Source organism: Artibeus jamaicensis, unplaced genomic scaffold (genome assembly GCF_021234435.1).
Source record: "Artibeus jamaicensis isolate MK-2021 breed Jamaican fruit bat unplaced genomic scaffold, CSHL_Jam_final contig_540, whole genome shotgun sequence".
In the NCBI taxonomy this organism is placed as follows: Eukaryota; Metazoa; Chordata; class Mammalia; order Chiroptera; family Phyllostomidae; genus Artibeus; species Artibeus jamaicensis.
Genome location: NW_026521879.1, coordinates 631,991 through 653,998, shown reverse-complemented (window position 1 = coordinate 653,998; position 22,008 = coordinate 631,991). Strand labels below are relative to the sequence as shown.

Sequence of the window (22,008 nt, the reverse complement as noted above, 5' to 3'; positions counted from 1 at the left end):
ATGAATCTATTTGCTGTGCCCAGAATATGCTCAGCATTTTTCTGCCGCTGAGACTTTGCTTATGCCAGGTTAAAAAATCTCTCTTCTATGCTCCACTACCGCTGGCATCACTAAATAATCGTGGCACCTATTATGGTTAACCCTGGACAACTCTGAGAGTCTTTCTTATTGGTCATGCAGGAAACATCCAAATTTTAATGGAGCACAGAAGAAAAATATAAATACATATCCCTAGCTCTTAATATATGGGATAGTGAATAATGTGCTGGCTATACAATACTCTGTGTCTAATGATTTTCCATTAGACTTGGAAATATTATCTCTATGACCATTTCTTATGCCAACTGTATATAAAAACCAAGGGCATAATATTTTCTGATGGCATAAATCCGGAAATTACTGTGTGAAGCTCAGAAGAGTGCACAGGATAGATTTGTATACAGATGACCCAACAGCACAGAGATGAGAGGAATAGAAGTGAGATTTCATTTGAACGGCAAGGAAAATGATTCAGGATTTGGAAAACACGTTTACAAAGGAATCATTCAGCATACCCTACAAGTGTCAAAACTCTAAAAATGTATTTCATTTTTTAAAATTTCATGTGTTAAACTAAAGACTTTGTATCTGTGGGAGTTTTATATCTGTATGTAGACACCTGTACATCAGAAAATATGTAGCTGAGAGAAAAGTAGCTAGAAAGTACTGCATTGTGACTGATATAAGTTGTTAAAATTTGACTCTACAGTAAAAAACATCTTTATTCAGCATCTATGATCAGCAAAACAATGTTCTAGGCATTGTTATAAAACCTACAGCCAGGGGAGATGAGGTTTCTGAAGACAGAACTTTTGTGAATAGGAATACTCTATTAAGGCACCTTAAACACAACAAGTTACAGGTGGGGCATTACAGTTTCATGGATATTTTTTTCTGATTTGGTTCTTAGAGATACTAAAAATAAACAAATATAATATGTAGGCTTAGAAAAAAGTTTACTTTTAAGTGTATGTCTATCTTTTCAATGAAACAGAGTCCTCTAAATCAACTAATATAAAGATGAACAAAAATTACAGACAGCTAAAATATATCTTGGATGAAAAATTACAAAATTAATTTGTTTCTTGATTATTAAACTATCTGAGATTGGATTGGGTAAAATATTACAGCATTTATACTTATTTTGATGATAATAACTGTTTACCAAGTATAATGATGCATTTCAGAAATATGCTTGGTTTTAAGTAATTCTCCTCAGCTTAGTCAAAAAAGTCCTGTTTTAATTCTACTTTCTTAAATTTAAATTGCCTGCCTTCAATATTGTGACACCTTTAAATATTATTTTGAATATTTTTTGAGCTAACAACAACAAGGAACCCCCCAAAAATAGAAAACAAAAAATATTAAAAATACATTTTCTTTTTACTATTCCAGATTTCCATAGCAGGTTGGAACTTGACGTGTGGTGTGTGTGTTAATTGGCTGATGTTTATGTCTGCTCTAAGGTACAGGGAAAGAACAGCTGCTGCCCTTGGCGAACCCACTGATGATTTCCTCAGGAAGATAAGAGGACTTGTTTATTTTGTGACTCAAGGCTTAAATCTTTGGTAGAAATTTTCCTACTGACATACCTAATCAGGGACATAAATTATTTGTTGATTTCCTCTGATATTCTCCTAGAACTTCATATTAAAATTCAGACATGCTTCCAACATCACTAATCATCAGAGAAATGCAATTTAAAACCACAATGAGATATCGCCTTACACCTGTCAGAATAGCTATCATCAGTGAATCAACAAATGACAAATGTTGGCCGGGATGTAGACAAAAGGTAACCCTGCACTGTTGGTGGGAATGCAAACTGGTGCAGTCACTGTGGAAAACAGTGTGAAGGTTCCTCAATTAAAATTGGAACTGCCTTATGACCCAATGATTCCACTTCTGGAATTCTTCCCCTTCCTCTCTATAAAAAGAAATAATATCTTTAAGAGCATTATATATATGTTTATTTATTTTAAGAGAGGTGAGAAGGAAGGAAGAGAGAGGGAGAGAAACATCAATGTGTGGTTGCCTCTTGCACATCCCTTACCAGGGACCTGGCCTGAAACTCAGGAATATATATCTTGGATTAAAAGTTACAACAAAATTAATTTTTTCATTTAATTTAATTTAATTTTTTTAAATTTCCTAGACTGGAAATGGAACCGGAGACCCTTTGGTTCTCAAGCCTGCACTCAATCCACTGAGCCACACCAGCCAGAGCTAAAAAATAAAATTAAAATTTAAAAAAAAAAAGAATGCTTTAAAGGACATTATCAGATAAACTTATAAAACTGAAATACTAACAATAGTTTAGGAAAATATTATGTATCAATGTTAAATTACTGAAATGAGTAACAGTTATATGATATATAAAACAAAATCATTAATATTAAAAAATACTCAGCAAAGTATTTGAAAGTCAAAACCATAGTGTACACCTTACTCTCAAATGGTATAGGAAATACAGAGAGAGTGTGTGTGTAAACAACAGAGAAAATTGAAAAAATAATAACAGTATCTGACTTTAAATAAAAGAGTATTTAAGATGATCTTGCAAAAAGAAGAAAAGAAAATCCAGACACGCATCTCAGAACATTTTCTATTGTTTTTGGTTTTAGCTTTTTATTCCAGCTAGAAGAGTTTGATTGATTTTTTAATGTTACTTCTGGCTGTTTGAACTTAAACATGTTTTCAGTGGAGTGTTCTTAATTTCATTTTGTCTCTTCCATTTTTTAAAATTATTTAGCTTATTTTCATTTATCTCTCTTGCCAATAGGACTCAAAATGTAAAGTAAGGTGGGAGGCATTCCTCTGTGCTACATGGTTAAATAATGCTGTTGCACTGGCCTGGTAGACCAGTGACAGCAGCACTCTCCAACCTTTTCTGGCAGCGGGGACTGCAGGGGAGGTGGGGAGAGGAGGTGGAGCTCAGCTTTGCTAGGGGAAGCTTTGTTTGCACCTGGTTCCTAACAGAACACAGACCACCACGGCCTGGGGGTGGGGGACCTCTGGGTTAGAGCATCATTCCCATGTGCTAAGGTTGTGGGTTTAATCCCCAGTCAGGGCACATAAAAGAATCATTCAATGAATGTTTATAAGTGCTACAACAAATCTATGTTTCTCTCTCTTTCTCCCTCTGAAATCAATAATTAAAAATTTAAAAAAAGGTTCATGTCTATGAGATTGGTGCCTGCCACAGAGGAGGAGCCCCAATAAATATGGACTCTTCTGCTCCATGAAGTGTCAGCTTATATCCTTACACATCTCTCTCTTTCTCTCTCTCTCTTTCTCCATATATATTTTGGGCAGGAAGAGAGGCATTATGAGGGTTTATAAGACTCTGTTTTTCATTTACCTGACTTGGGATAAATCTGCATCATCTAACTAGTCTCATTTTAAACCAAGATCTCAAAATGTCATGACAAGCCTCCTAATTTTACCACTAAGGAACACTTGAGTTTGCATTAGAGTATATTTATCACCACTTTTATGATTGGATTATAACTTCTGACTATAGGGTTGTTTTTTTTAGAAAGCGATAACCCAAAATTCTGTAACCATAGCTAATGAGTTAGCATCTTCGAGGGCAGGACATGTATTTCAATTCTTGGCCATACTAATTGTCTACTGGACTTTCACAAGACAGTTCTCTTTGTCCTTAGACCTCGTGGGAAAATGTTTATGGCATATGTCATTTCAGACCGGCAAACAGCCATGAAAAGCCAATTAAAATACTTAACATCAAATAAGCCATTCAGTTAACTTTTACATACAACTTCCCTTATGCTCAATTACAATCTGAGAATCTACCAATAACCCATTTTTTTATATTCAGGTCTTCCACAGTTGAAACCCTTAACATGTGACTGAAATTATCCTCTTTGGAAAGTGAATCCTTTGCAAACCAACTTTCTGTTTATATAAAATAAAAGAAAAGAGAAAAAAGAGAACAAATATCCAAGGAAATTCTCATGTCATGAAATTTAGATGTTGTTCATAGAATGTGTTCATACATTGTGTGGTCTTGCTTCTCATAAGCACTTCCTTACTTCCTAGGCTCTGATATATGACTCTGTGCTTCTTATTTTCATTATGATCAACTGGTCAGTTAACTTGTGCCTGCACTAGGGAAGCTCAGCCCACCTATACCTGACAGTGTTAGAAATTGGTAACTTTACAAGCTCAAAATCCTAAATTCCCAAAAGGAAGCCATTGTGTTTTTTTTATTCCTGCTGCTCTTCAGAACACTAGTGCTGATTGTTATCATCCATGAAACCTTATTCCTTAGCACAGGACACGATAGGACTTTTGCAGAATAGAATGTTTGTCACCGATATTCAAGATTACTGAATTTCTATTTCTATTTATTATTCATTAAGTAATATTGAAAACTAGCAATTTAGCTGCTTTGTGTAGGTTATTATTTTACATGGTTTCTTTTTACCTGCTTTTAAAATTCCAACTCAAGATCAATAATATTTCAGGATGATAACAGTAAGACAGGCTCAACATGCATTCTTCCAGATCAGTGGTTCTTAAAATTTGATGAGAAGTAAGAATGCATTTGTCATGGTTCCCACCTCCAGAGACTATTTAATTATCTTAGGTGAATGCCAAGAATCTACATTTTAAATAATTATCCTGGGTAATCCTCTAATTTTGGTGGTCTTCAGTCCACATTAAGAATTTGCTAAACAATACATATGAATCTTGTAGTAATCTGGCAGTTATTTATTTTTATCAAGTCATTTGTATTTCCTATGAAAACACCTTTGTGTTCTTACAATATTATTGCATTGACAAAATAAAAATATTTCTAAATATGTTGTGAAATTGAAATTAATGGTTCATTATGTTGGTTTAAAATAATTGCTCTACTCTTCTAAAAACTCTCCAGGTAGCGAGATGCTTTCCTTTATCGGATAAATAGAGCTGTAAAACATACTGCACTTTCTTAGCTTTAGCTCCCAGGGAATTCAGAGCTGTTTATGCTCAGCAATGCTTTATTTAACATAACTCTTATTCTCTATCATTTGCCCTTCATATTTAATACTTGGTGCTTGTTTTTTAATCTTTTTGGTTCATTTGACTGTAAATTGTTTCAAATCCTCTTTGCAAATTGGTTGAGTAGGTCATAATAAAGGACTAATTAAGTATTTTACCTCAAAACAAGTTTGCCAGAGACACAGAATTTTTATAATTTGGTAGCCCAAATATATTAATTTTTGAATTTTCAACAACAAAAGCTTTGGTATGGTGATTCAAAATTCCAGTTTCTAAATAAAAAACACCTTTTGTTTTATGATGTGTTTTCAATTAACTCTTTATCTTCCATAATCATTTCCTACCTAATTGGCTGTTGGGCAACTGACAGTAGGGAATTTTTCTTCTATTTGTTTATTGAAAGCCAACCTCCCTTCCTTCCTCCCTCCATCTCTCCCTCCTTTCTTCTCTCTCTCTCTTTTCCTCTCTCCTACTCTCTCTCTCGTCTCTTTTTCTCTCTGTACGTATTTAGCATATTTAGTGTCTACAACTTGATAAGTTTGGGGAAAAGCATACACCCATGAAAAGTGTCACCACCATCAAGGCCATGGATGTATGTATTCATCATCTCCCAAAGTTTCCTCTTACTCCTTTACTATTTTTTCTTATGCAAGAATAAAGTATTACATTTAATGTTATTTCAATACCATATATTTATAATAATAATAAAACAGCAATCCCTCATGTAGCACCTACACAGAAGGTACCATTTTAAGCACTTCACATATTTAATTTCCATGCAAGTGCTATGAGGTAGATAATGCTCACCTATTTTTATAGACGAAGAATCAATCTCAGGCAAACAGAATTTAAGTAACTTGACCAATGCTGTACAACTATTATATATTTAGAATTTTCTTAGTGAATCATCAAAGGAATATTGTAAAAAGGACTTTAATTTTAAATAGCATCTGACTAAGTTTTTATATAGGAAAATATAAAGAAAGAAGGCCCCAAATGTCACCAAAGAGCACTCTTTTAACAGAAATTCTATAGATTGATGGGAAAAAACTTTAACATAAAAAGGCACAAAATGAAATATAAAATGATTCTTCTCATCTCCCACAAACACAAACTTCTTAGAAGTATTATCACTGATAGTTCACTCTGTGTCCTGTCAGGAAAATACAAGGAGAGGGTATGTGTACATTGACATATGCACATGTGTAATACTTATTGCCATATATTTTGTATTGGTGCACATGTGTGTTTGTGTTTCTTAAATGTATATTTCAGTATGCATTATACATTCACATACTTTAATAACATTCAAAACAATAGCTATAGATCCAGCAACTGTACACTAAATAATGTGAAAAATAATGTGGAGACAAAAGGGAAAAATATGAATATCAGTAAAGTGATTCCTTAATGAACTTTAAGTTTGTCATGATATAGTATATTTTAGAACATTGCCAAAATTTTCACTGACTGAAAAGGAAGCCTTGCTTTAACTGCTTTTGAAATAAAATATTCTTACTTTTCATTTAGGTGATTATGAAGGTAGTTGGACATTTTGCATGAAAATAATAAAGTTCTTTGTAAAATCACTAGGCACTTTATTCAAGGACCATGTTAATCCTGAATAAAGAAAGTGCTTTATTCTCATAAATTTTCTAAATTACATTATTTTTCTTTTTATTAGAATATTTACTATTATCTTCTGACATTTTGCATCAAATCCATGTAATTTTTTAAAACCCAAAGCACAAATGCTATATTAAGAACAGACAACAGGTTAGTATTTATACATTCTATGTTAATTATGCTTTTTAAAACAATTGTCTTTTATTGCAAACATAAAAAAACTGCAAGATTATATATGAAGGATTAAAAATAATATTCATTTTAATTTACACAATTAATAATTTCCTAAAATGAAAGTAAGTGCCCCTTAATATTTAGTCATATGCCTATGAGAGGCCTTGAAATTAGCACAATTTTTTCTAACTATGTAATATTTTGATAAACTATGCAGTATAAATGGAGACTATGAATATTTCTTGGTTGTAGATACTTGCAAAAAGTTATATATAACATTTTATAAAATAAAACAAAGTATCAGAAAAACAAGTGAATATTTACTCCAATCATCATCCTTAATTTCACAAAAATGAGCAGACCAAAGCCTTGTGAAATATTTTCAGATTTGCTGTTTTTCATATTATTGGCTTGGATATGGCTGGCCATCAGTTGAAACATGTAGTTGAAATTAATGAACTATTTCCATATATTTAGCTTCCATTTCCATAACAAGATGAAAGGAAACTAGTCTCCATTGAAAATCAGCAAACATTGCTAATAATGAGAGTATAATTGTTATTTTAGCAACTTCATCAGATGAAAAAGACAGGGAATGCTGGGACATGTTCCTTGTGATGGCCCTTGTAAAATGCTAGTTTGTTCAGTCAGAAATGAAGCCTTTGTACAGGATATTGAATAGACTGGAGAATTACCCGGAGGGCAATGTTTTCATGGAAACAGAATGCTAAAGCGAGATACCACCCTGAACTCCCTTGCATTCAAGGACTATTTTTACAAGTTTCTCATCTGGTAAGCACACATGATTTTTCTCTGTATCTCTATGTTGTTAATCCAATTCTTGTTCTTCTGACCTAAGTTCTCTCCAATTACCCATTCATGAGTATGTTTTACTCTGCAGCATGGTGATTCTTACCAAAGCCCTGCCTCTGTAAGTTGTCATCACACACTGTCCACCCACACGGCCCCAACACACTCCGGGATTAAAAATAAACATCCTCTGGCAATCTTCAGACTTCAACACATATAAACCATTTTTTCTTTCAAGCTCACAAAAATAACAAAACATCTGAAAAAGATATATGTGTACCTACTGCAATGTGAAGAAAAAAGAATTAAAATTCTTTTTAAATAGAATCCAAAGCATATGTGATATTCTTGAACATTGACATTAGAATTGACAACTGTAAGTCTGCAAATCTACATTCAAAATAAATAATCTCCAATTATTTCCCATAGCTCTACATCTATTGAGAACCACTTTTGTCTTTTCAGCTAAAATTTGTTTTTTATTTGAACTAGTGTTAATTTTGCCAGACCAGAATAATTTAATCATGCATTCTTATAAAATATTCCTTTTCTTGGAAAATCTCATGAATAATTATATATAAATTTTAAGTTAAGGTGAGTATAACAAATCTAACAAATGGTATTTATATATGATGAAAAATTGTTAAAATGGTCATTGAAAAATTTTTAAATGTTTTAGAGCTCGTGTTCATTTTAACACAGAAATTATATCCTGTCCATTATATACCATGTTCGTAACTCTCCCTTATGTCTTGAATGAAACCAGAAGTTTTTATGTTGGCCTACAATATCCTGCATCATCTTGTCCCAATCATCATTCAGATAGTGTTTGGTACCAAGCCCATCCATCCCTTCGCTTCAATTACAGTGGCCTGGAGTGAAATAAACCGAGCCTCCTCCCATCTTGAGGTCTTTGTACTTCTTTCTCTCTCTCCCTCTAAAGCTTTTCATCCAGGCAGTCACAGAACTCACTTTATTTCCTTCAGTTAGCCATCAGTTTAAATATTGCCCTTGGAAAAGCCTTGTCTGTTCCCCAATCAAAATAACACACTCCTTACACTGATTTATTTTGCTTATAGCAACTACCACTACTTGGAATTATATAATTATGTGTCTATTTTTTGCATCTTCCACTAGACTATGGATTCTTAAACAGGAAGTTGGCAGGTGTGTTTACTGTTGGGTCAATGATAGGTAGTAAGTGATCAACATAGTATGTTAAATTGAACTCTGTGAGTCAGACTTTGATTTCTTGAAAGTATACACTGCTAGTAAAATTTTGGGTTTCCAAAAGCACTTACTTTCCTTGTTACTCTCAAAAGTAAAGAAAATGAAGAAGATGGAAAAATCAGGCCCACATAAGAGCAAAAAAGGCAAGAACTTTTACTTTTAGAACAAAACCTTTCTGTTCTGTTTGACATTATTTCAACTGTCATCCTACTCTTTCAATGTTATTTTTTCTCATTATTAACTTCTGATAACTCTCTCCATGTTCTCCCCACACTTTTGTTATGATCTGAATCTTCTTTACATAACAGACTTGTCAAAATTTCCACTGCAAAATGGATTGCACCGTGCCAGGATATATAGCTACATGCATTTTGTATATCTTCCTTTTAATCACCTAGAATGGCAACTTCTTCCTGAGAGAAACTACATTTATCTTATGTGTCATTTAGAGATAATATTTCGCTATTTTTAAACAATTTCATTTTATTAATAAATTATTGGACCTGGATAAAGAAAAAAGTGCCGCTGTGTATTTACTAGGTAAAAGAGAGAATGCCTTTCTTGTCACAAAGTGTCAAAAAATATCTTTGGGACCCACAGACTCCTTGCCTTCTCCTAGATAGATAAGGAGCTGAGCTTCAAAGGGAAGTCAGCATATTCCTGTGCTGATTCACTTACTTTATAAGATATCTCCATATACTTCCCAGAGGAGCATGCACTTTACCCAGCCTTCCCCAGAAAGCAAACTGAGTAAGAACAGAGCCACCAACAACCACTAATTCTAATCCTTGCAGAAGAATTAGTTACAGATCAAAGATGAAAAAGTCTCATAGCCCTTCCTAATCCAAAGAAAATAAAAGGTAGATTGTAGTACATTCAAAGACAAAATGCTCTAATACCAAAAATTTCAATTTTGTAACATTGAGCACAGCAACAAATTAGATTAGTAGATTCCTGCTAATGTGTAGGTGGCACCGTTTCCGGCCAAGGAGCTCTCTGTGATGTGCAGGTATCATCTCACTCAGTGATCAGCAACATATTAATATACATTTTTCTACAGTTGAGTAGTCATTTAGGTAGTAAGTCCCAGAAGGTATAGATCAAATCTCAACAGCCTTTCAATCTAGTTAGGAAGGCAAGAAGTAAAATCATACATTATATATAAAATAGCACTTATAATGTCAAGAGTAATTCCAACTACAGATGATATAGGCTTGGGACACTGAGAAGGCTTCGAGGAGAAGGTCAGTGTTAAAGGCTGATTCTCAAAGAAGAAACTAAAGGGCAAAAATTCCAGTAGACTCTACTAAACCAAGGGGAAGCATAAATGTGCACAGAAATGTAGATGATGTTTTATCCCTGGGTTTCTTTTCAATATCAGATCATATCCCACTCTGTCAAATCTAGCTGAAGCCAGTGGGCCAGTGGAAGAACAAAAGCAACACACACACACACATACATACACACACACAGGCTCAAAAAACAACATAAGACATATGAAGAGTTGAAAGAAAAAACAGCAAATCATTCTCATAGCTCTGAAGGAGAAATCATACTCATTTTTCAGTGAATGTTCTTTTCACCATTCCTGTTCTTTCAACAAAAGAGAAGTTGAACTATAGAGTTTTAACAACCACAGACCAATGTTTTTTCAGGTAATTTAGGCAAAAAGAAATGGACTTATTTTCTTCTCCATCAGGCCAAGTAAAACACTCACTATTAAATAGTTTGGTGACAAATGGCTTAAGAATTCACCAGATGAGAACGCACAGTTGTGTTGTATCAACTGGATGCCATCATGGTGAACCTTAGTACCGTGCGAATGAATGCAGAGCTGGCAGTGACATTGAGGAATATGGAGTGAGTCACAGACAGTAGAACTAAGAGAGAATAGCATATTAATGGAATAAAAAGCAAATGTATTCCTCTTCCTACCTCTGTAGCATCAGCAGTATCCCTCATGTAGTTATTTCACATTCCTAGATAATGTCCTAAGGTCTTCAAAAAAGAAGTAAAAAAGTAAAATTTCAAAAACCCCTGCTATTTAATTGCATAACTACGAGCAATCTATAAAAAATCTTGTATGTGTAAAATGATGGATTTTAAATAACAGCTAACTTTCCTTTCATCAGGTATTCAGAAATTAAGTAATAAGAAATTTGAACTTCACTGATTTTCAAAACTGAGTGTAATTTTAAAATATACAAAATATAAAATACTTATTATATTTATTGGTTGTATATTCATAACATCCTTGTATGTCATATGAAATAGAACATACAGAACCAAATATATATGTATGTCATTCTAAAAAAAGAAAATTTCACACTACATTGTTAGAAAAATTGCAAAGAAAAACAGTTTGCTTTTTTTTCCAATAGCAATTCACCAAGCCTATTAAAGTTGGTTTATTATAGAGCTAGTGTTTGAGAGTCTTATAAATAGACAACTATAGTAAGTTCTTTTTGAGATCATAGATGTAATTCTACCATATTTGCTTCCGATGAATGTACACTATAAATGAAGTTTTTGTTTTACTAGATTTGCCCATAAATCAAAATATGTAGGCAAATCATAAAGTTTATTCTAAACATGAACCTTAGAGAATGCTATGTAATAATTTTCCCACATTAAAAAGTTTATGAAAACATCTTTGTCTTAAAATTAAAGAAGTGGTAATGTTTGCAGAAATGACACTTGTCAATTCTTCAGATTTTTGTCATGAGTAATATAATCTGTCTTTTAAGGGTATAACTGGTTAATAATCATGACCAAGAATGCAGATACTACCTAACATAAAGTTTAAAATTATGTGATGTGCCACCATCCGGTATCACTTCTCACTTGTAAGTCAAGCCCCTGAGGTAAACTGAAGCTAAACCTTACTAAGTATATTTCATGACATTGTTTTTGATTATTGGTGATCATTAGGAAATTTCATAAATTTGGCAACATTTAATTACTTTCATCTGAATGAAAAACAAGGCCTGAATGCCATCTCCCAAAGGTCATTAGGACAATGGAGAAGTTTTAGGTACTTTTTTTCTCAAGAGAGTATAAGGCCATAATTAGAGTTTACATATGGACAGAATAAAGGTAGGGGAATAAAACAATAATCAGAGCCTAATACAGGTTAATAAATATAGACAGAAAGGAAGAATGAAATGGAGTAACAGATATGGCCACTCAACCTAAACACTGTTTTAAAAAATCCAACATTTTTCCTTTTATTGACTTGTTAATACTGTGCTTTTGGTGTTTTCTACTTTAATTAATTGCAAATGGGTAGGCTACCAGCAAATTAAATAAATACTTATAGAACAGGCAAGGTTAAGTTATACTATAATGGTATATTTGATATCTTAGGCAACACAAAAATGATTCGATAAATACACAGGAGATCTAAGAAAGACCCAAGCATTTCTTCAGACCAAAAAACCAACTGAATGTTGTCTAAAGTGACCTAAAGGGAGGCGATGATCTGCCATTTCTAAATTACAAAGCTGATTGCTACTTCCTCGCTAATAGATAATGTTTGTATGGGTTGGAACTTTCAATAACCACTATTTAGGATTCCATTTTCACTTCTATTATCATTAATGGATGAATATTAAATCCATTAAAAGTAATAGCCATGTACAAAGAGTTCAGAAAGTGTAATGGGAAATTCTTGGCCATGGAATAGACACAGCTTGATACTAGCTTCAGCAACTGCATGTTTTCCAGAAAGTTTACACAGTATATATACTTCAGCTTCCAAGTATAAAAACTAAGGCATAAAAAACTAAATTAAGGTGATGGCTTTTGTTGAATATTTTCTATTCTTAAATAAAGCTATAGGGTCACAGTGCAAGCAAAGATAAGACACAGAAAAGCAGAATTTAAAAAAATCTATTTCTTCAGGAAAATAAAATACACTATAAATACACTTTGATGAGAAACTGAAGACATTTTATAAGAAATTATATTATATTATAAAGCATATGCTTTATTAAATATTCACATATTTTCCAATAAATGTACTGTATTTTGAGAGCATCAGCACTTCAACACCTGAAAAATATGACTACTATATTTCATCGACATCTTCAATTTAATTTCCTGAAAATTAAACTTTAACTTCAATAAAACTTAAGTCTTAAAAGTAACTTCAATTATGCTTCTAAGTTCTGAGAAAGTGCATATTTAATTCTTCTATTCACTTACATACAGAACATGTGAATTAAATTCATTTCATGAAATTTACTCAGGCATCATGATTCAGTTTATTTCAAAAAGTACTTGCTTATAAGCATTTTATGACATAATAAAATGACACTAATGGTTAACATTTCCTCATTGTTCTCCTGAAAACAAAAATAAATTTCAAAATAAAATAAAATTTGAAAGTTGTTTCAAGAAACAAATTTTAAAATAATACTGATTTTATATATTTAGGATAAAACTTTTAGCATCTCATCAACATTAGTTGTAATAATGCCTACATTCAATCCTATAGACATTATACAGTATTACTGTGACTCAGTGGCACTTTATAAAAACCATTGCCACTGACACCAAGTTTTTGCAAATATACTTCCTTTTAATATTTCTTCCTTTATTTCCCCTTAACAGAGCCATTTTTTATTCATACATACTTCTAATTTGATGTCCTGATAATGATTTGCACTATCCAATTATCCTAAATAAAGATTTCAAATGACAAAGACAAGACAATATGTGTACACATATATGAATATATAATTATTTACACACATATATAATTCTTTAAGAAATAAGATCCTATACTATTCTGAAGAATCTTTAAATTTGTCACAAAATTACCAACATGTAAAAGAAAAATATAAGGAATAGAATATGGATTTTCACTAATTAATTTTTGAAAATGCACCAGTAGGACTTCAAAATGCATGTGAGATTAAATCAAGATCATAAGTTATTATATTCCATTGTAGTATAATTTCCTACTTAGCCAAAAATTCTTCACATATAAAATATTTCATTAGTTAGCTATACAACAACATGAGAAATTCTGCTCAACACAAGGTGCCTAAAAAATTAGGTTGATTTTAACCACATTATCATTTAAAGAAGGCAATTAAATTAGTCAGGAACACAAAACTCAAAAAGCAGCCTTGGGAATAACGTTTTCTTATAGCCATTACCAAATCCCCATTGAACTGATTAACTATGCCAGAAAAGAAGCATAAAGCTGAAGAAAGAGCACTATCACTACTTGGCTTATCTAAGACTCATAAAAGTAAAGGGCTCTAACCATCTTATTTCATTAGATTCTCTCATATGTAAATACTGTTACTTTTCTGCAGTTTGATTAACATTGTTAATTATTTCATACCTTTCTCTTTTCTATAATCTAAAAATTCTTAATCCCAGCTTAAAATGTATTTTAAAAAACATTAATTTGGGATATGCCCTTTTGCTTGCAAAACACCATTACTCCCAAATAAAAGAATGCACAAAAGAATTCTATAAGGAAATTAGAATGCACAAAATTCTATATTGCAACCAACCCTGGGGAACCATCACTCTCACCAGATACTGCTCTACCTTCTATGTTTACTTAATGGTCATGAACCCATTGCCTGATGGGATCTGTAGCTTCTCAAAAAATGGTGGATGACAGTCACTTGCTTCTTTTTTTGAAACTATGAACCTGGAGTCTTAAATATGTTGCAAATATCATTCCACTGCATTTTATAGAGTTAATCAGTTTCAGTCCTGATAGTCAGGACTGCATAACTTATAAACCTGCATAACTTATCAGCCACAATGAAAATGCATACATACAAATATGTACAAATATATTACAAAATTATTTTATGTGATATCTGTAATCTATATTTTATAATGTAAAATAAGAATTATAGTTCTTGGAGGGAAAATACATGCCAAAAGTATCTTCTTCCTTTGAAAGTAACTCTTCAAATATACATAAGAACTTTTCACTTGAATACATACACTGAAACAATTTCTGGGCATTTCAATACATATCGTGCACATTTATACCTTTACTGGGGCACAGATTTTGTTTTCAGTCTTCCTATATTTTATTTATTCACACATATAATACTGATAATCCTCCCTCATATTCAGGAATTCTAAAACTTCTTTGTTGAGTTTGTCACTTCCAGGCATCCATACTCAAAATCAGTACTCAACTCCCTAAGTACTTCAATCTCTCTGTCATACCCATTTCATAGATCAAAAGAGCTCCTCAAAGCCATTTAGATAATGCTTTCCCAAACCCATTTAGAAAAGAGAAAAATTATTTTTCTTCTGATTTACTGTAACTTTAGTGGGTCCACAATCACCTCACACACATCCGACCTGCACCCCATTCCCCTTCATGGCACCTACCCTAGTGTTGTCATGGTGACGATGGTATACCAGAAGGCCGCAGGGATGCTGGTGAACTTGCTGGCAGAAGACCCCTTCTCTGCATAGAACATAACTGTAGCAAAAATGATGATAGCCATGGTGAGAGAGAAGAGCAAGAAGCCCAATTCAGATGCACAACTCTTCAGTGTGTACCCCAGGATGCGCAGGCCTTGAGAGTGGCGGGAAAATTTAAAGATCCTGAAGACACGGAAGACTCGGAGTGTGACAAAGGCCCCGCTAACATCCTCATTGTCTGTCATCACTAGCCCAATGTAATAAGGCAGAATGGCCACCACGTCTATGATACTCATGACGCTACGCACAAAACGGTAACGACTGGGCGCTGCAGCGAGGCGAAGCAAGTACTCAACAGTGAAGATCATGACGCAGGCAGTATCCAAGCAAAAGAAGGCCACTGCATACCGCTCCCCGCACGGCAGTTCTTTAATGTGACCTGGACTAGACCCACAGGGCACTGTTTCAACCACATTAGCAATGACTGAGACGGCAATGAAGAACCCCGTAACGTAGTAGAACACCAGAGCCATTGTGCTGGTGTGGGGGTTCTCAAAGGCCCGCCAGACCCTCTGCCGAGCAGTCATGGTGGGCAGCGCATTCTCTCCCGCGTTGTCAGTGTCAGCGTCATCCTGGAGGCGCTCTGCGTTCTCGCGCCTGCGGTCCTTGTACTCCTCATAACAGCAGTCGCCAATAATTTCTGGGATGAGGCCGAAGAAGGCCAATTCTTCATCATAAGCAGAGATGCACTCATGGCGAGGATAGTGGAGCTTCCCAGTGCGGTAGAAATTCAGGATATGGCGGAAGATGTCTGGGTCACGGTCAAAAAAATACTGTTGAGTCTCTGGATGGTAGAAAAAGTCCCTCTCTGAACTGCCCAGCAGAGTGTCTGGATAACGCTCCAGGGTATCCTGCCATGTTTGGAAACGGGTACCACTCACATTCAGCACAATGAGAGCATCTTGAGTCCTTTTTCTTTCCTGCCTTGGCGGAGCTGGCATAGGCGCCGAAGCCACAGGCATCCACCCGATAGCCGCCGCCCTTGCAAAGGGCAGCCACGCTGCCACACCCGCCGCCATGGTGCCTTGAAGTGGAGGCCAGAAGGGTAATCAGGCCTCTCTAGAGGCTCAAAGTAGCCACAACCACCCACTTCCTCCTGCCAAACAAATGCTACAGAGAGAGGTGGTCCAGAGGTATCAATCTTATTCCAAGGTAGGGTTCCTGGTGAAGTCACAGGTCTCAGAAGGGCAAGTTTCCCCCAGAGACAGGTATTTAGAAAACAAAATGTCCTGACAATCACTCCCAACAGAACCTAACCAAACCTTTTCCAGCAGTTGGGCCAGGCCACTGCTGGTTCGAATATGTACACAGGTGACTTTAGGTGCAGCAATTTCTTCAAACAGGTGTCTTTGATTTCTCCCTTGACACGTGGTTAACGTGAGGTCAGTATGCTTTGTGTAGGGCAGAAAAAAATCGAAGGACAATCACTCAGTGGTATTCTTTTGACGAATTAGGTAACACACCTTCCCTTTTGACTCCTTCAAACCTTCTTTTTCAAGTGGCCCTTCCCGCCAAAGGAGTCTCAAAAAGACGACCTGTTGTAGCTTCCCAGATGCAATCACAGCCCGTACCCCACGTCTCTTTGGGAGTCCGGTGACCGACCGCCTCTACCTCTCGGGCAGTATTTGTAGAGATGGGGATGCTGTATGATGGGCACGATGGGGGACGTTTGTGTAGGTCCTCCTCCCCCCAAGTCTACAAGCACCTCTTGTGTCTGCCAAAAGCGTTCGTCCAATCGCCCCTTCACTCTCTGTTCAAGTTCAGCTCAGGTGCAGTATGACAGTTAAGGAGCCGGGGAGCTGGCAGCCGCCACCGTCTCGGCGGCAGTAGCATCTGTCTGAGCACAGAACGAGCCTTGCCTGCGGTACATACCTGGCCAAGTGTGCACCGGGGCTGAGTTGCATGGAGACTTTCTCCTCGCCGTGCACCCGAAAAGGGAAAAGCAGAGGGAGCAGCTCGCGAGCAGCCGAATCCAGGCGCCGAGGGAGCATAAATAAAGCTCAGCCGAGCTCTGCTTCCCCTTCCCCCATCCCTCCGTGCTTCCCTCCTCCTTTTCACCTTCCCAAAGCCGGGCGCAGGCGAGCCCAGCAGCAGCAACAAGTTCAAAAGGTGCGGGGGAAGCGAACCGAGGGGACTCGCTCCTGCCAACTTACTGCGCCGCCGCTGTAGCCAGGGCCGGAGCTGCGCGGTACGGAGCTGCGGGGCACCGGGGCTGCCGGGCTGCTGGGGCCGTGGTGCTGTGGGGTCGGAGCCGGGGCTGGCGCGGGCAATCGCCGGAGCGCCGGGGCTGGACGTGCTCAGCAACGCGGGGGCGCGGGATGGCGGATCGCTGCTTCCCCGCCAGTGGGTGGTCCTGCATGTCCCCCGGCTCCCCGCGCCGCTCTGCTGGTGCGATCAATAAATAAGGAGAAAATAAATAAATAACCGAGCACACGCCCCACCACGCAGGTTAAGAACGGCGTCTCCCGCCTTTCCCCGGGCTTGACCTTTCTCCACCCCCCGCCCCCCCACCCCGCTCCCTCGGGCGCCTCTGGCTCCACCCCAGCCACCCACCAGCCTCGGCGCAAAATGTCACCGCGGGAGAGCGTCCAGGTGGAGCTGCGGTGGGAGGAGAGCGAGCCGTGGGGAACAAAGGGAAGCTGCACGCGGGGCTGCGGTGGCTCGTGAAGGAGACGAGGACGGGGACCCGCGCCTGGTTTCCGTCTCCCCGGTCCCGGCTCCCGGAGAGCGTGGGAAACGGGGAAAGAGAGAGAAGCTGGAAAGGCGGGTGAGCGGAGCGGAACGCGCAGGAATTGGTTGTCTTCTGGGGGAGACTGGGGGCCGAGCCCTGCAAAGCCCCGCGGCGGAATTTTTAAGTGTTTTTTTCCTCTTTTCCTTTCTTTTTATTTGTTCATACCAGATGTTAACATTGCGGAGGTTAGTACGTCATCTATCCAACTTGAGGAAAAGTCTGGCAGTCTCCTTCCTCTAGGTCTTGCCACAACTCCTTTCCCCGTCCTTTGCGAATGACAGGAAGGATTTAGAATCCTTTCCTAAATGTCAGCGTCAAGGGGCCTGAGTTCGCAGGGACTGTGCGTCCCCTTCATTCTCTCTGCGGATCTCGTGCAGATCTAAAATGGTTAAAATAGTTAAAGGTGTCCTTGTGAGGAGTCAGTGATGTGGAGAGAGATTAGGAAATTGTGGCTGCAACCGTTGTGTTTTTCGTGTACCCCGCCCCCCATTAATTAGGGATCTTCCTTAAAACCAAGAGTACACCATTTAAAACCACTAGATGGCGTAAAGGGAGAGAAGTTAAATCTATTCCTAAGGTTTGGATGCTTTCGAAAGGTGAAGGATCAAAATGAACTGAGACAGCAGAGGATCAGATCACATAAACATCCTTCAATCTCCTACCCCCATCCACATTTTTAGCATTTAGATATATTACTCAGGCTTGAGTTTACATGTTGATGGATATGAAATGAGATGTGGACAGTTTCCTGTTGAAATGCGTTTGAAAATTACATTGACAGAATAATAATAATAATAATAATAATAATTAATAAAGGCATTTGGAAATACTTAAGTTTTACATATGTTGATTAAGGATAGATGTCTACTCCTACCTGCAAATTACCTCTTCTGGACTTGGTCTGACTGTTCTTGGTTTGTAATTAAGTGGACTGTGATGTATAGTCTTCAATTGAATTGACTTTCAAGCCCTGGAGACAACAGGCAGGATATGCGAACCTTAAAAATCTGAAATGAAATACTGCTTAGAAAAAATGTGAACTAAGAAAATAAATCATATTGAAAATCAACAGAGGAGAGAAATACACCTTATAAAAAAAAAACAACTCCGTACGGAGTTTTCTGTAGAAATGGAAAGTTACCTGTTGTTTACTGGTTGAAAGTTTACTTGTTTACTGGTATGGTGGTTTAAGGAATCCCATGTTAATAGTTAATGAAGTTGGAGCTAATTCACTATGTAAAGTTTGGAAACACAGAACTGAAGACTCCTGCTGTTTATTAGTTTGTATCAGTGGAGATGAAAGATGGTTGTTAACAAATCTGTATTACCTGCCTACGTTAAGATATGTTAACTGGAGAATAAAAAGGAGGCAACTACTTACAGAAATAAATGTAGATGTTGACCTTTACAAAACCCCTAAATAAGCAAGAATATAAAAATCTGCTGTATGGTCTGCTCTCCCCGACTCTCCACGAGCTTCTTGATGGGATGGGAAGGATGCAGGCTTAGAAGTTAAATACCTCTCAGTTCAAACTCTAGCTGAGAAATCCCTCAAAGGTTTTGTTTCATTTGGCAAACTACTTAGCTTCTGTTTAAAAATTGTAGCTAATAGGCCCTGGCTGGTGTGGCTCAGTGGATTGAGTACAGGCCTGCGAACCAAAAGGTCGCTGGTTCAATTCCCAGTCCGGGCACATGTCTCTCTCTCTTTCTTCTTTCCTTCTCCTGTATCTAAAAAAATAAATAAAATCTTTAAAAAATAAAATAAAAATTGTAGATAATAAAAGTTAACTTTTTAAGACTATTGTGAGGATTAAACAGGATAATGCTTCTGAACACCAATATAGTACTTGGCATACACAGAGGATACTCAGTGTCGATTTCTCTTTACTTTAATGCATAATGGAAATGCAAGTTATTTTTCCAGCCTATATTTGAAACTCACAGATACATATTTTTTATGTTTACTTTTGCTTATGAGTTCAGAAATTCCCTGGCAGTGATATACTGGTAACTCTGATATTTTAATATTTATTCATGTGTTGAGATGCTATATGATGATTATGTATACAGAGTCCAGTAGAACATTCTATGTCCTTCCTTTGCCCAGGGATTCCTGTTCTTCCTGCTGGAGTTTCCATTTTGTGTACTCTGCTTGGTTGATGAAAAATAAACTCCACAATATCAAAATTGAATTCAATCACCCTTCTTCTCCAGTTGTCTACTCTGTTTTCTCTAATAATAAATAAAGCCTAAGGAAGATACTTGGTGGTCACCATAGCCCACGTCTGCCCTTCACTGTTTCCCCAATAGACACAGACTCATCCAAAGACCTAGTAAGTCTTGTATATTCCAACCTTGTAACCAGTCTATTCTCATACTGCACCTAGAGTGATTTTTTAAAACTATTTTGAGATAATTATAGATTCATGTGCAGTTGTGAGAAAAAAATAGAGACCCCTTATACACATCACCTAATTTCCCTCAAAGGTGTCATATCTTACACATTACAGTACAATATCACAACCAGGAAATTTTGACACAATCTACCAATCTTATTCAGATTTCACCAGTTTTATATACACAAACTTTTGTGTGTTTAATAAGTTCTGATTAATTTTATCATACATGTAGATTTGTGTGACTGTGGTTACAGTAAACATAGGAAGATTTCTATCTCTGGAAAACCCTTTCATTTCCCCAGTGTCTCCCTATCTCCCTCTCTTCCCTTCCCTATTCTTTGTCACCCAGTAACCTGATCTCCTCTGTAATGGATCAACTCAATGTCATGTAATAGAAATTATGCAATGTAATCTGTCAAGATTGTTTTATTTTGCTCAGAATTACATTAAGATAATCCAGTTGTTGCATGTACCATTAGAATTATTTTATTGCTGACCAGTAACACCCACTGAAGGCCATTTGGGTTAGTTCCAGTTTTTGACTATTATGAATAAAACTGCTATGCTGTACAGGTTATTATATGAACATAAGTTTTTATTTATTTGGGATAAATACCCGGTACTGAAATTGCTGGATTTTATAAGTATATTTTTAGTTGTAACAGAAGCTGCCACAATTTTTTATTTTTTTTCAGAGTGGCTGCACTATTTTATGTCTCATCATAAAGTATAAGTTATCTGGTTCCTTAACATCCTCATCAGCATTTGGTGTTATCACTATTTTTCATTTTAGCCATTCTGATAATGTATAGTGACATCTCACTGTGATTTCAATTTTCATTTCTCTAATGGCTAATTTTGGTTGAACATATTTAAATCTGCATTTTTGCCATCTGTATATTCTTCAGCAAAATGTGTGCTCCTCTTTTGCCCATTTTTGAATTGGATTGTTTGTTTTATAGTGTTGAATCTTGACAGTACTTTATATATTTCAAATAATTTACCTTCATCAGATGTGTTGTTTGCAAATATTTTTCCTAGTCTGTAGCTTGTCTATTCATATTCCTAACAGAATTTTTTTACGAAGCAAAAGTTATTAATGCTGATGAGGTCCAATTTATGATTTTTTGCCTTTTGAGTCATGCTCTTAGTATCAAATCTAACAACTCTGCCTAGCCCTGTGTCCCAAAGATTTTCTCATTTATTTAAAAAATTTAAGTTTATGATCAATTTTAAGTTTATGATCAGTTTTGAGTTAATTTTTGTATATTGTTCTGAAGTGGTTTAGGTCAAAATCCTTTTTTTTTCTTTTTTCTCCCAATAGCTGTCAAGTTTCTTCAGCACCATTACATGAAAAGTCTATTCTTCTTATATTGAATTGCTTTTGTACCTTTGCCAAAAATGAGTAGGGTATATTTTTGTGATCTATTTTTAGGTTCTCTATTTTTTTCCATTTGTGTGTATCTATCCCCTCACTAAAACACACTTTCTTGATAGTAACTGAATTGTAACTCT

General features: G+C 36.2%; 1 protein-coding gene across 1 annotated transcript in view; it reads right to left on the bottom strand.

The window, feature by feature from the left end:
* KCND2 (potassium voltage-gated channel subfamily D member 2) overlaps window positions 1-16,382 on the bottom strand; it is a 554,649-nt gene extending 538,267 nt beyond the window's left edge. Inside the window, exon 1 of the mRNA XM_053669970.1 lies at window positions 15,268-16,382. Within this exon, the coding sequence (XP_053525945.1) occupies window positions 15,268-16,382 (1,115 nt within the window). The remainder of the gene's footprint in view (window positions 1-15,267) is intronic.
* Window positions 16,383-22,008: the final 5,626 nt, after the last annotated feature.